Here is a 15,248-nt window from a genome sequence, read left to right as displayed (position 1 = left end):
AACAAACAAACAAACAAGCAAGCAAACAAACAGACGATGCGGCCCTCACCTTCTCGCCCCTCCCGGCCCGCCCTGGCCGTGGTGGGACCCCGGGGCTGGGCAGCCCCTCCAGCCCACGGGCCCGGGGGAGGGTCGTGCCCGGGCCCCCCCGACGTGGCGGCCCTGCCAGAGAGTCCGGCAGCCCCCAGAGACCCCCGCCGGCCGCGGCCCCAGTAGGCAGCTCCTGAGGGAAGAGGGGAGTTGCATCCTTGTAAGACAGCCCCAGCCAGGGTCATTCTCGTGCTGCTGGAAGCAGGGACGTGAACATCCGCCAGAACCCTCCCAAATCCTGCTGCTCCCCCGGCCGAGGTGGTTGCCGGGTTGGCGGCAAGGCAGCAAAGGTGTGTGGGCACTCAGCCACACCCCACAGCACACTGTCCCGACACCCTGCAACCCTCGGGGACACCCACGTTTAACACCGAACCCCAAGGTCTGAGGGTCAGGGTCAGGGAGACGCCTCCACCTCCAACCTTCGGCATCTCTGCTGTATCAGGGGCAAGCTGGGAAAACGTTGCTCAGGTGTGTGGATCTCTATGAACTAACAAATGAGAGCAGCACGCAGGGACACTCCATCCTCTACCCCTGTTGGAAACTTGAGGACACTGCTCGATTTGCTGTTTACTGGGGCTTTTCTTTCTGTGTGGTGGAGAAAGACCACTTCTAGCAAAGTTCTGCACTGGCTTTGATTCCCTCCATACAAGGTGTGGTATAGAGATGCATTAAAAAATAGTTACAATGATAATAAGAAAAAGAAAATCATGTCACAAAGTCCACAGGGATTCAAACCAAGCAGGGCAAGCTCCGTCCTCGTCACTCACTGCACCACGGCTACAGGCCCACACACTTCACTGTCGTTGAAGTGGCACAGGTTTAAAAGCCAGACTTTGGGGGGAAAAAACTGGGTACAGCAATAGTGAAAGAAAATTATCATTTCAGAGAGCAGTGAAATACAGGCAGTGGGCACTGAGGGTACTTACACATTGCCACACTGTGCCGGGTCAACCTGATAACGGTGGTAGATAGCTGGGGATGGAGCTGCCTGTCTGCCAGCTACAGCCTCGCAGATCCCTGGCCTTTTGCTTCTCACTTGAAAAGTTAATTCACATCCTGGACTATTTTTGCATTGTGTTGGCTTAGAGCTCACAAATCTGAATGCACTCAGCCCTCAGAGTGACAAATGTTATTCTCGGTCCTCCCCCGCAATTTCAGGCAGTCAAGAATTAGATGCGGCAGAGTGTACACTATTTTAATCTATTGATTTGTACCTGCTGTGCCTGAAAAAATTCATTAGAGGAGCCTTAAAATTATGAAGTGGTTGAATGCTCAGCTCCCTCCCAAAAAGACAAATTGTCTCAATAGCCGCTCACCTCTGCCACATTCTGGGGTGTGCTACATCGTGTTATTCACACTGAGACCTGCACTTAAAACAGATCTTTGAAGCATTTGGTTACAGACAGTGTGCATGTGTGCATATAAGCAGGATTGGTTTTTGTCTGAGCTGAGCAAACAAAATCTATCCCACTCTCCATAGCTACCCCTGGAATGGCCAAGCGTCATGGCAGCCGCTCACAACACAGCGATTCGGAAAGAGGGGGGGAAACAAGTTTATTAAAAAATCTTAATTCCTAACATTGAAGTATGTAGGATTATTTTTTTTTTTCCTGCGTGAAATTTTAAATTCAGCCATCTGAACAGGTGTCAGAAACAGTGGGTCCATTTAGCTCCTCTGATGATCGGAGTAATAAATATAGAGGATTTCCTTTCAATGCAGCACATGCTGAAATGACACCAATGTAGTTCTGGCATCTGAGCAGATAATTCTGATATATGCATCATTTCCTCCCTAAATCCAGGAAGCAGCTACACTCTCTATCTGATATTAGTATATTATGTCAAATAGAAATTGGTATTAAAATTATGAATGATTCTAGATCAAGAACTTCCTACACACTACGCAGAGGGAGGGGGAGGAAACAGCTGCACAAAAGCTTTCGGAAGGGAAAGGAAAAAAAGAGCTGGGAAAGTTCATTTTTTAAACTGAAAATTTGCTGCCATGTTTCGTGGGGGGAGTTTTCAAGTGACATTTTGATTCAGCGCTGGCATTTTTGTTTTAAAAGGGTGAAGAAGGCTTTCTAATAAATAGAAGCTGTCCCCGCTCTGTTTGCAAACAGGCATTTCTCACCACAGTGCCTAGTGAGAAATTGTTCAAGAAATAAATATACACTAGTGTGACTGGGATATTTCCCTCCCTTCTACCCTCTTTCTTTTAGGATGCAGTCCAGGATGACATTTCTCGGGCAGGGAAAATGCTGCAGCAAAAACAAAATTATACTCTTGGACTCTGCTCAGCAGAAACCCAGAGGTTGGGCAGAGGTTTGTGTTTCATTTTAGGGGAGGAAATAAAAAATTCTTAAGGACAAGGTGGGCTGGGGAGGGAAGAGGGGCTGCACCACAGTTGCACACCATCCCCAGCCAGCAAAGGCCTGCTCTCTGTGCACATATCTCCCAGCACCGGTCACATGAAAGTTCTTTGTAATGTAGTTAATAAATGGGAAAGCACTATAGGACTCTGGGAAAAATAGGATGTTGTTAGTGATGGGGAGATTAAGACCACGCACACCTTTTGACGCACGATTGCCTGGCTCGGGCAGCACTCCCCCTGCTTTAGCCAGAGAGGTACCTGTGGGAGAAGAGTAGGATCCTGCTCTCCTTTGAAATCCCCAGGGATTGTACCTTCGAGTTCAATGGGAGCAGGATTGAGGCCAGAGTCAAGCAAGGGGTGATTAATGAATGTAGGTTATTCAGAGCAGAGCGGTTCCAATTAGTCCTCAGCAAGCAGTCCTGCGGCAAAGGTGGGCGCTCCCCTGCAATGATTCATACACAGAACCCCAATACTCACTTCACTTTAGTGAATATTAAAATGTGCACCTATTTTTTTTTCCCCTTCAGTTGGCCAGTTGGCGTGTTTCAGGCAGAAATTCAAGTGCAGCCTAAGGAAGGTTGCATTTTTTTTCTTTTTTTTTTTTTTAATTTTCAACACAAGATTGTTGTAACGACGCCAGACTGGGAGAAAGCCTTTTTTCCCTCTCAATTTGAGTGTGTGATGGGAATTTTCCCTTTTGCTCCCTATTCTTGGAAGTCTGTTTCTAGGAAGGGTTTCTCTTATCACTGTTCAAATAGGGTGCTTTTTCCTTTTTTTCCTCCAAGAAAGAAGATACTTCAGGGAGGCAGAAGTGCTCTCCTTGCTCTTCACTACTCAGTCAATTCACAATACTTCTAAAACCCTATTGCCTGCTCCTGAATTTGCCTGTAAGGAAGCCCAAAGTGACAGGGGAGCGGAGGGATGAGGCTGGACCAAAAGTGGGTCCCACTCTGGGTGGCTCTGGGCTCTGTGCTCCCTGAGGAGCTGCAGCGCCGCTTCAGCAGGGGCTTTGCTGAGGACAGGCCTTGTCCCTTCCCTTCCTTAGGACAGGGCTCCTTTGGGAGCTCTCAGCAAGGGCAGCAGTAAAGCTTCTAAGTGAGCCCCTGTGAAAAAACCTGGGCATTGGTAAAGGCTCACTCAGGGAACGGGAGGTGGGAGACAAAATAACGAGCAGCCTTGTCTTTATGAGAGAAGATAATTCCCTGCCCGGCCAATAGCAACCAGTTTACCCACAGATTACACATTAACTAGAAAATGGAACTCAAATTAACCAGAATCTGGAGCTTGAACCATTACTCAAACCCTGGTGCAACAGCAGGTCAGATGCCAAAGGGCAGGTTGGTGCCCCGGCACTGGGGAGGGGTGAGACACAGCATCGGCATCGGGGACCACAGTCACCAACACCTGCTGTTACCAACAGAGAGGCCGGTGTCCATCCCCTCCAAAGGGACCTCAGCAGGAAAAGACTGACCTCCAGCAGCACCCAGTGCCCACTGACACAGGCTCTTGTGGGTGCAGGTGCTGCAGGGGGGCTCAGAGCCTCACCTCAACCTTGGCACCTCGACCCTCAACAGCGGCTGGACCAGCTGGACAGAGGAACGGCAACAGGTTCTCTCCCTTCAGTGCCACCAGCACCCAGGAGGGATGACCTCACAGCTGGGAAAGAGTTGCACCAACAGCAGGGGGTAAAAAATACAAAGGGAAAAAAAAAAAAGTTGGGTTTATGAGCCTGGGTCTGGAGATAAACGCCCCGTCCTGGAGAGGCTGGAGCATCCTTTGGAGAGGCCTCTGCCTCTCATAAACTGGGCAGATAATCCCATTCCAAGAGCAGGAGAGGACTCTGTGAATGGACACTGGAGGCTCTCAGGGAAAGGTGGCTTTAAACAAACTGGGTCAAGAGTTTGAGGAGCCTTTCAAGTCAAAATGCCCTTTGACATGGAGAACTGCAGTGAAGAGAGGATCGCTCAGAGACCTGAATGTTTCTAGCACATTAACCTTTGGGATTGATTGTTTAGAACAAATAACTCTCAAAAGTTGGAGGAAGTCCTTTGGATTTTTTTTTTTCTGCTCCTCAGCTCTCTCTGGGCTTTCCAAGGCCTGTAGCAAAAAAAAACAAACAAAAAAAACCCAAACAAACAAAAAACCACCAAACCCCAAACAAAAAAAAAAAAAAGAAACAAAACAAAACAAAAAAAGAAAAACCCACAGGGCAGTATGGACCAAAATGTCAAGAAATCTTTCGATCTAGCATTAAGTGGTTCTGTGACAAGCCATGCCTGATGTGGTGTCATCTCTTACTAGAAACAGGTATGCTTAGCTGGGATCAGATGATAAGAGGATGTGAAGTCTTCCCTTTCACTTCACTCCATCATAAAACAATCAAAATACAGGGCCATAACATGTCATCAGGTTTTTAAGCAGACCTCCCCTTTGAGATCTCCTAAAACTTGGTGGGATGATCTGAGTCACTGAAACTGAGCTCACTGCACTACTGAGAAGTCAGAAGCAGCACCTGAAAGCTCACGTTTTTCAACTGCCTGAAAGAACAACTTGATTTCTAGCAGGTGACAACTGTCCATTTTACACGAAGCTATCCTTTTCCTTCTCCCCTCCTGGTTATTGAGCCCAGCTCTTGGATCAGCATCGCCCCTTCGGCAGGCAGCACGCTGAAGTGCTGCGCTTGGAGTTATTGAACTTTAAACTACAGACTAAGAAACTGAGTACGGAATCAAAAAAATGCAGTTTATTATTGTAGATTATTCTCTCTTTTGATATAACCATAGAGTTGAAAATGAAAGAAAAGCACATAGGAACATCACACGTGGTTAGTTAGTAACTCAAGATATAAAACAATTTTGCACAGCAAAATATGTAAAAGAAAAAGTAACTGACAAGATTTTTTTATATTTATTGTGGTAAGATTTACTTTCCATTTTTTTTTTAAAAGACAGGATATCAGTCCCTGAAAATAAAATTTACTGATTATTGCCTTTAAAACTGTGGAATTTTTGAAGTTACAGAAAATCCAGTTCTGCACCACAATACAACTGTAAAAAAATCTGCATCATTTTAAAACTGTGCAGTAATGCCATCTTTATAACTGCATAAATTGTATTAGCGTTCTAAACAGGTTCGTAATTTTTTTTTGTTGTTTTTGTATTATATGCTTGCAGGTTATATCTTAGTGCAATTCAGTCCCAAATACTTCAATTTTGAAAAAAAAAAAAAAACAAACCCATACATTTTTAATGTAAAATACCCCTATAGATATAAACAGGGGTGCCTCCCCCTTTTAATACTTTGGTTTTCAAATACAGTCAGTGGTATAGCAAGGACTACATATACCCAACTTATATTTAAGTTGCAAGCACATGCTGCATAAACTACTTTTTAAAACAGTCCCGTTGCAAATTCTACCCCCCTTTACATCACGACAGTAAACAATTTAGTGCATCAATCTTTAAAAAAAAAAATCTACATCTAAACAGACCTAACTCTTTCGAATTTATCTATAACATTCCTTTATCTGTAGCATACATTTTAACTGGGCTAACAGATGACAGAAACTAGAATTAAATTATATACTAGGAACCCAGAGCATTCCACATTTGACAATGACCAAATGCAAAAGGAAAAAAAAATGGGGCAGATCACTTAAAATTAATTTTAGACTGTTTTTAGGCAACAGCATGGTTTCAATGTCCCCCCCAAGTGGGATGTGACTTTTGTTTTTGAACACCTTTCCAAAGTTCTTTCTGTGTTTTTTTTTTTTAGTACTTTTTTTTGCCACATTAGGTTATCAAAATCCATTCTGGCAGGTTTTTTGAGAGGGAATGCTTCAGTGCATTTAAAAGGAAGTCTGAAGTTTTGAGTAACTCAAAGCAGTTTTAGAGCAGATGCAAACTTTAATGGGGAGGAAGAGGAGGAGGAAGATCAAAGGTTGCACTTTTTTGCTTTCAACCCAAAAAAGTGATGAGGCAATAAAACAAAAGGATGAATGCCATGCCATAATAGTCTCCAAAAGTCCATTTCCAAGCAAAAGAAAAAAAAATAATTATACCGTACATGACCAGCATGCAGGGTTTTTTATTAATATAATGTCTCTTTTTCATAGTCTTTTGAAACAGTTATAGTTCATTGTTGCTAAGACAAAATAGCAAGCGTAATGCATGAGATGAGTATGGGATTCTAATGGCAGACTAAAGTCTCACGTTTGGCAGATTAAGGCCAAAACTCACATGAACACACCGAAGGTTGATGCAGGCTTGATTTTGGCAGGTTGATCTAGGCATATCTCTAGTTTTGCACAACAACGCTAAAAACTGATGGAACTCAGCAAGCTGGAGTCTAAAAATTTCACATTGTTTTTTGTATATTTTTATTTTTTGTTTGTTTTTTTTTATTTTTTTAATTTTATTTTTCTTTTTGCAAAGCTCAAATCTCATATGAAGAACTCAGGATGGCAAAAAAAAAATCTGACTTTTTGGACACAGCAAGCTCAAAAGAAAAAAAACCCTCATGAACTTAAAAATATATATATATAATGTGGATGGCAGGTTTCAAAGAAGAGCAAGCTTCATATGAAGAACTGAGTTGGTGGCGAGTTGAATCTTTCAAATTAAAAAAAAAAACACAACAGCAAGCCCCCACAAAAATAAAAAATAATAATAATAATAATAAACAGAAAGGAAACTCATGTAGAACTTTAGGTTGGCCAACACGGAGCCAGCCCACCTTAAAAAGAAAAAAAAAATAACAGAAATCAACCCAAAAAACATCTTTGTTTTAAAATTGTTTTGAGTTTGCTTTTATTTAAAAAAAAAAAAAAGGTAATAGAAGGTGGCAAGCGGGGTTGTGGCTCTAGCAAAGCCCCCAACAACAACTCACACGGAGAACTTTTAGTTAAGGTGGCAAGGCTGTGGGAACTCACATGAAAAACTCTGGAGAGGAAGGGTTGTCGCTGCTGGATCCGTTTTCTCTGAAGCCATTGCTGACCAGCTTCTCGTACTTTTCCTTGTAGGCGTCCCTCTCCCGGACCAGCCTGGAGATCTCCTGCTTTAGGTGCTCCACTTGCTGCAGCAGCTGGTTCTTCTCCGACTCCAGGACGTGCCGCTGCTGGACCCTCTTGAAGCGGCAGGACTGGGCATAGCCCCTGTTTTTGAGGGTCCTCCTCTTCTGCTTCAGCCGGATCACCTCTTCCTTGCTGACGCCCCGCAGCTGCCGGTTCAGCTCCCGCACCGACATGGTCACCAGCTGCTCGTCGGAGAAGCGGTCGTCGAAGTGGAGGCCGCCGCCGCCGCCGCCGCCGCCGCCGTGGTGCGGGTGGTGCAGCCCCCCGGCGCCGCCGCCGCCGCCGCCGCCGCCGCCGGAGCCGGAGCCGGCGGCCGAGGAGGCGGAGGAGGGCGGCGCGCTGCCCGGCGCCGCGGCGTGGGGGTGCCCGCCGCCGCCGCCGCCGCCGCCGCCGCCGCCGTGGTGCGGGTGGTGGTGGTGGTGGTGGTAGTGGGGCGCGCCGCCCTGCGCCGCCGCCGCGGCGATCACCGCCGACACCACGGCGGCCGCCGAGCCCATCTCCTCGGCCGGCACGGAGCCGCCGGCGGCCGCGGCCAGCTGCTGCCCTCTAGCATAGCCATCGAAGGCGCCGGGCAGCGGGTGGTGGCTGCTGTTGATCAGCGCCTCCACCGCGTCCTCGGGGCTGAAGCCCAGCGCCTCCGGGTTGAGCTGCTGCGGGTACCCCGTCATCCAGTAGTAGTCTTCCAGGTGGGTCTTCTGGTCGGAGCCGGAGCCGGGGCTGGGCGCCGAGAAGCTGGGGGACGGGGGCACGGAGCTGCAGGGCGTGCTCATCGGGGTGGAGGAGAGCGATCCCCCGGCGATCAGGCGGCCGCACTGGCTGATAATGCGATCGGTCTCCACCGGCTCCTTTTTCACTTCAAACTTCATCAGATCGAAGTCATTAACATATTCCATGGCCAGGGGACTGGTGGGCAGGTCGGAGCTGCTCATCGCCAGCTCTGATGCCATCCTTTTGCTGCCGAGAGTCCTCCAGAAAGGGTGCGCTCCGGGAGCGAGGGGGCTGCTCTGAGTCGCCACCGGGTGAGCCAGCTTGATTTTTGGCGAGCTCCGCTCCGCTCTCCTGCTCTGCCTCCGCTCCGGTCCGCCCCGGCGGCTCCGCTCCCGCTCCGCGTTATCCCTCGCAGAGGCTCCGCTGATGCATCAGAGCGCGGGGCTCTCGCTATTCGCCTTTTGCATAGAGGGTTTTTTTTTTTCCTCCTCTCTCCCTCCCTTCTCTCTCTCCTCTCGCTCTCTTTCGCAGCTCGCGAACCGCAGCTGGAAGTGTTAGCTGGTGTTGTTGCGAGTAAATTTGTTGTTGTTGTTGTTTTGTTTTGTTATTTTTAACACTTCATGGTGCCTTTCCTCTGGGCTCTCTCGTGCAAAGTGCAGAGCGAAGAGAGAGGTTCATCGGGGGAGGGAGGAGGGAGAGAGAGCAAAGGCGAAAAAAATTTTAAAAAAAATCAGAGTCTGTATCGCAACCAAAATAATAATAACAATAATTAGAAGAGTTAAAAACAAAAAAAAAAAAGGAGAGAGAGAAAAAAAAAACACAACAAGTCGGCCTCAAAGCTACAGCAAGAAGATGAAAAATATTTAAAGGTTTGATCCGGCAGGAGAGTTTAAAGCATTGCGGGGTTTTATAGCGCCCCTGACGTCACACGGGACACGGGCTCGGGGCTGGGCCAATGGGCGCCCGCCGCCCGGGCTCATTAGCATAGGAGTATAGCGACAGGGAAACTTTCCGGGCTGTCAGTCAGGGCTCAGCTGACTGTCAGCGCCCGCTTAACCCCCTCCTGGCCGCCGGGGCCGCGCCTGGGCACGGCACGGCTCGGCACGGGACGGGGCACCCGCCGGGCCGCTCCTCCCGCGCCGCACCGGGCGAGCGCCCTGCCCTGGGGCGGAGTGCCCGGGAGCTGCCCCTGCCCGCCCGCACCGGCACCCGAGGGCGCGGGGGAGCTCCGGCCGGCCGGGAGGAGGGAGGAAGGGGGAGCGCCGGGCACGGCGGCACAAGGGGAACCCGGCAGCGCCCGGGGGGGAGCGGGCGGCGCGGGGGCAGCGCGGGGCTCCGCCGTGCCCGGCGCCGGTACCTGCGAGCGGGCGGGCGGCCCTTCCCCCGTGCCGGCCGCGGGCCATCGCTCCGCTCCCCCGCAGCGCCCCGCGCACTTATTGATTATTTCGGTAGGGGGACGGGGCATCGATCCCTCCGTTCCCCTCCCCAGCCCGCCCGGAGGTGCGAGAGCCCCGCAAGTTTGCAAGCCCCGCGCCGCTCCCCCCCACACCTCTCCCGGCGCCGCACTCGGCTTGCCTGCCCGGGCTAATTAATTTAATACATTTAGAACTAATTGTATTTACTTTCGTCTCCTCATCACTTCCCACCTCACCCCCCCCTCCTGTCCCCCTTTCCCCTCCGGGAGGGGGCTGGGGCCGGGCCGGGGGCCGTGGAGCGGCAGCGGCTGGAGAGGAGCGGAGCGGCTTCGGTTCGAACCTCGACAGCGCCATCTCTCGTCCACAGGTCAGTGCCGAGCGGCCGGGCCAGCGCGGGGACGGGACAGGACGGGACGGGACGGGCCCCCCGTCGGGGCGGCGCCGCCTCCGCAGCCGCCGCGGTCCCGCCCGGTCCCGGCTGCACCCGCCGCCTCCCGCCGCGGGGCCGGGGAGACCCGCAGCCTCCCGGGCTGCCAGTCTCGGTTTTCCGACCGGGCTTTATGGGAATATCGATAGAATTAAAGTTACTTGTAATTCCGTGATAAATGAGATGTCTCTAGTAAGTAAGATTAAGTGCGGTGCTATAAAGTTGTTTATCTGAAAAGTAATTCTCAGAAACCTGACTTCTGACACTTGGTCATATATTAAACCTGCTTCTTGAACATTGTACTTCAAATCCTCCCTTCTCCCCATGCCCGGTCCCTTCCCCCTCGGAGTTCGCTATTTATAACCCCACTCAGGGTATCACTGTAGGTGCGGGCAAGGCTCTGGGTGAATTTTCACCAACTGTGAAAATCATCATTTGCAATAGCCAAAGAATCTCTGCTTAGGAAATAGCACTTGGCGAGTGGATTTACGAATGGATAACATCTTCTGACTATGCCATTATCAGTGTGAGTGCCAGTACTAACATCTGAAAGTCATACAGCATGTACTGTTCCTGGCAGCTAAAAGGGGTAGGGCATACTGCAAATTTAGGAAGATAACCACATCTAGAAATGATCATAGTGGCAATTCTGTAAAGATAAAAAAAAATGCTACCAACATCTCTAACAAAATTAAAATAACAATTCTGCACGGTCCCAAAACACACCCGCACACACAGAGCCGTGGACATCTGCTGGCTTTATCTTACAGACTGCGATTCATGACAAAGTTAATACAAGTTAACTACTTGGGCTGGCTTTCCTATTTCTTCGCTTTGTTTGAATCAACAGAACTTCCAGGCTCACGGCATAAATCCCCTCAGGACAGTCCAATTCCCTGTATTTGTTTTTTACCAGAGCAAGATGAATGTGGCACTGTATATCACTTAACATGCTCACCTATGAGAGGCATTTATGTGTGCTAATATTTTTAAATGAAAAGGTTATGGCGTTTCAGAATGTACAGTTGTAGTATTTCCCTTGCCCGTGTGGTAGAAGGCTGTGGAAATGAGGCTCCAGCCCCATAAAATAGTTTGTTTGGATGTGAGGATTCAAAGTGCTACATTTGCAAACGAGTAAATTTCCTGAGTAAACTCTGAACTCTAGACAAAGAGTATGAAATTGTGTGAGCTAATGGGGACCGTCTCTTAATTGATACCAATGTAAGCAAGTGCTGCAAATTAATTGAAGCTCTGACCTACCAGAACAGCGAGTAAAATTATTAGTTGTACAATATTGTTCTTGTGTGATTGTTACACAGAACTGCTGCACCAAAATGTCTCTACTGTTCAGCGCAGCAGAGAAAAAAAGATTATTAGCAATTTTTGGATAACCTTCAGAAGCAACATTCTCCTCCCTACACTATATAATTCGCATTTTAGTAGTACTTTTCTTTATTATTTGGCTATTCACAATGGGTGTCTAAACATTTACAGTCCTCTATTAACAGTGTTTCTTCCATAACAATCACACACTTTCATTTCAATTAGAGCTATTCAGTCTTCAGTTTTTCCACAATTATCGCAGGCCAATTCCCTCAGACTGCTCCCTTTTCCCAGCACTGTTTGTAACAATCCTGCCCTGAGCCAGGCAGAGGGAAAACTCCACCATCCCTCTCACAGCCTCTTGCTCTGGCTTGTTTTTAAGCATCTCTGTTCGACAACGTACCGTGGAGCCCTTCTTGCTCCCAGTGCGCCGCTGACCTGGTTCATAAGCCTCCAAACTAATGTATATTTATTGTGGGAGAGTTTTCTGACAGATCGTGCAGGGGGGACGTGAAACATTAACTCCAAATCCACTGGGGTCGGCCTGCGCTGAGCACGCCAGCAGCTGAGGCAGGAACTTCCACCACTGGAGTGTGTGTGCGTGTGTGTCTACACCCAACACACGAGACTGGGCAGAAACGAACGTGCAGGTTCTGTGTTATATGGACTCAGGGTGTAATTTGTTATAACTTAAACACATATCAAGGCCAACACATTAAGTACAGTTACTGCTCCTTTTGTTTATCTAGTGTCTTATTTTATGGTGCAGAACTAAACAGTGTCCGCGGAATTTAACTACGAAACCAGCCAAATTGATTTCAGAAAGACTTCTTCGGAGTAGCAGAGTGATAAGGCATAAACTGCTCCTAGGTGCAGTGCTAGATAAATCCTTTTAACAGTCTTCAGATCAGTTAACAGGGTAAGTAAATCACATATCACTGTTAGCAGATTTATGGGAGAGAATTAATAGAATCAGACGAGATAATCTGGTAGGGATAAAATTGCTGAGGAAACAGTCCTGCCTTATATTGGAGAGTATGAAACAACAGTCTGATTACTGGGAGTCGTTATGGATTGGTGAATTATGAGCTAAATCATCAGAAGAGTAATTCAGTATTTATTAATTCTTTTCTCTTTAAACAACTCACAGACGCAAATAAAAGCCTCTCTCTCTTTGAAGACACATTCTTTATATATTTTTATTGGATGTAATTTACTATTTGCATTACCTGTATTTACTTCATAATTGAACATTTTGCATTCAAATTTATGTAATGCATAATGCTTGAGAATATATTTCTCCCTTATTAGCATAAATAGTCACTTACCTCATGAATTACTAACAAAGTTTATCTGAAAATATAAGTATATTTTTTATTAAGTGGAACACAAACATATGTACAATAAATTCTGATTTGCCAGTAGTTGTTGCAGAAACACAGAACAACCCCGTATCTGAGAAGAGGAAAAAGAAGCAGCAGCAAAGAAGCAGAATCAATTACTCTGTGTGTATATGTGACAATAATTTCTTCTGTCAATGTTTTGTTTATTTTTAATAAAGGGTGAGTGACTCAAAGGTTTGCTTTAGAAGGAGCGGATGAAAAAAGGCTCTCCACAGTGAATTTTGTCTTTCTTCCCCCTGGTATTTTCCGATGGACTTTTCTCACTGGTGCTGTGCCACTGCAGCCTTTGCTCTGGTGTTGCTCCTGCTGACCCGCTGCACGCCATGAATGGATGCTGCTCTACACTCACTTTCTCATACATTTCCCTTTTTCACCTAATCCTGTTTTTATGCTTGGTTTTACATCCAAATAATCAATATAATTTAGGCCCATTCTGCAGTACTAACACAGCCTTGCTTATTCAGAGAAAACCCAAACCCTATTGACTTCAAAAACGGTGGGATTGAATCCTTGATCCCATTGAAACCAATGACAAAACTTGTATTGATTTCAGTGGAAGCAGGATCAGGTCCTTGATGTTAGCAATTTGTTCATGTCAGAGGGCTGATCCTACAAGAAATGAAAGAAAGCATAGATCCACTGGCAGGAAATCAGGTCCGCTCCCCAAAATTCAGAGGCAAAATTCCCAGTAAACCTGTGGTGGATCTCCTTTACGCTCGAGGTTTATCATCGTGGTATGGCGTGGTAGGACGCCTGTGTAATTTTGTCTGGGCACATAAAGCTGGTCCTCCTGGGAGCATTCAAATGAGCACATCTATAAATGTAGCACAGCAAAATGAGCTACTTTTGCCACTCTCGCTTTTCGCGAGCCCGGTACAATCCATTTCTGTGACGACAGTTTTCTGCCCCATACGCATCCAATACTGCTCTTTTATTTTAAGGCTGAGAAAATCTTCCCTTTAAACTCACGCTGAGCATCAAATTGGACTCCACTTGCAGCTGAACATCTTGGCTGTCTCTTCCTTTCCTCCATCAGCTCCAGTATATTTTATGTAGAATTCTCTCTGTTAATGAAACTTGCTTCCCCTCTCTCTTCGCTTTCCAGTTTTGTGTTAGTGTTACCAAATCCACCAGACTTGCTGCATTTCAAAACTGTGTAAAAGGGGAGGAAAAAAATTGTTTTATTTTCCTATACAGTCTCCTATTTGGCCATTCTGCACAGACCCTGAATATGCAACCTATTTTCATTTGTCTGTACAGTTTCTACTGCTATATTAGAAAAAAGTAGCTTGAAAAGTCAGGCTTAAACACACATCTCGGTTGCTTTTGTGTTGAATCCAAGAGGGCTTGTGTTTTAGCTCTAGAAATTGTGAGATTTTAGCATCTGCTTCGATTTTATTCCCCTGGAAGTGCCTGACAGTCACTATGTGGAAGACGCAGCATCGATGCTACACCTGAGTGCGTGAGTTTGCTCTGTCTACCCTGAGTCCTAATGAAGTGACGGCTTTTTAGCAGTCAGAATATTTTCATTGCTCTCTTATAACATTCATAAATTGCTAGAAATACTCCAAATAACTTTGTATGATCCAGAAGCAGTTTCTCTACCTCGAGGGAAGACGGCACAGAGGTGCAACTGAAAAGCTGCAAGTGACTCTTAAGACGTGGCTGAAGGTTGGTGTCACCAGATTTGCACTGTGCTTGTTTCATGATGCATGTCCTAGTTTACTAATTGTCATTAGCAGCTTTTGCCCAAATGTAAAAATCAATGAAGACATTTTTGATGCTATAAACCCTATTTATTTAAAAGAAATAAAAACTGAAATGGCAATAAAGATTTTTATCAAGCTTTATGGTGGGATTTATCATTTATAACTTGGGTGGTCATGTTCAGCTATACAATGTGGTGTTTGCTCTGAATTTAGCTGAAGTGGGTAAATGGAGAACCTGGTAAAAACTCCTGCACAAATTAATCTGAAAACTCTACAGAAGCAGAAAACTAGCATTAGTTAAGGAAGAGAATAAAGCGATTACATTAATGTTATGTATCTGAGCCCTCCTGGTAATGTCCTGTAATATGCACGCTGCATTTGTATCTATTTGAACTCAGAAAAAATTACTGCTGCTTTTCTCCCTTTCTGCTCTGCATTAAGTTGTTTCAACAGTAAGAATGGTTGCAGTGGCAGCAGGAAAAAATAAGTGAATTTTATATGCTATCTCTTTCTTAAAATCATCCTTCAGTAAGTGGTGAGGAGGGCACGATTCTGACATGATGTTTTGACGTGTAACTGCGAAGGTTGAAATGGTCTTTATTAAAACCTGTGAACTTCAGTAAATTTTAAGCAAATCTGTGATTTAATGTCTTGAAGTGCGAGATGGCACAAACTCATTAATTTTTGGTGATAAACTGCGCTGCATGCGATGGGCTGAGCGCCACGCTCTG

General features: G+C 46.6%; 1 protein-coding gene and 1 long non-coding RNA gene across 4 annotated transcripts in view; one reads left to right on the top strand and one right to left on the bottom strand.

The window, feature by feature from the left end:
* Positions 1–9,281, bottom strand: part of MAF (MAF bZIP transcription factor) — a 186,807-nt gene extending 177,526 nt beyond the window's left edge. For all 3 annotated transcript variants that reach the window (XM_017820963.1, XM_017820962.1, XM_017820964.1), the window contains exon 1: positions 7,392–9,281. In XM_017820963.1, coding sequence (XP_017676452.1) covers positions 7,392–8,479 — 1,088 coding nt within the window. In that variant the 5' untranslated portion in view covers positions 8,480–9,281. The remainder of the gene's footprint in view (positions 1–7,391) is intronic.
* A 336-nt stretch (positions 9,282–9,617) lies between these two features.
* LOC108500228 lies at positions 9,618–14,628 on the top strand. Its single transcript, XR_001875788.1, has 3 exons — positions 9,618–10,022; positions 12,155–12,324; positions 12,828–14,628. It is a non-coding gene; the product is annotated as an uncharacterized LOC108500228 (long non-coding RNA).
* The last annotated feature ends 620 nt before the right edge of the window (positions 14,629–15,248 follow it).

This window comes from Lepidothrix coronata, unplaced genomic scaffold (assembly GCF_001604755.1).
Source record: "Lepidothrix coronata isolate B3197 unplaced genomic scaffold, Lepidothrix_coronata-1.0 Scaffold87, whole genome shotgun sequence".
NCBI classification, from domain to species: Eukaryota; Metazoa; Chordata; class Aves; order Passeriformes; family Pipridae; genus Lepidothrix; species Lepidothrix coronata.
The sequence above is the reverse complement of the archived record's forward strand: the minus strand, read 5'-3'. Positions and strand labels throughout refer to the sequence as shown.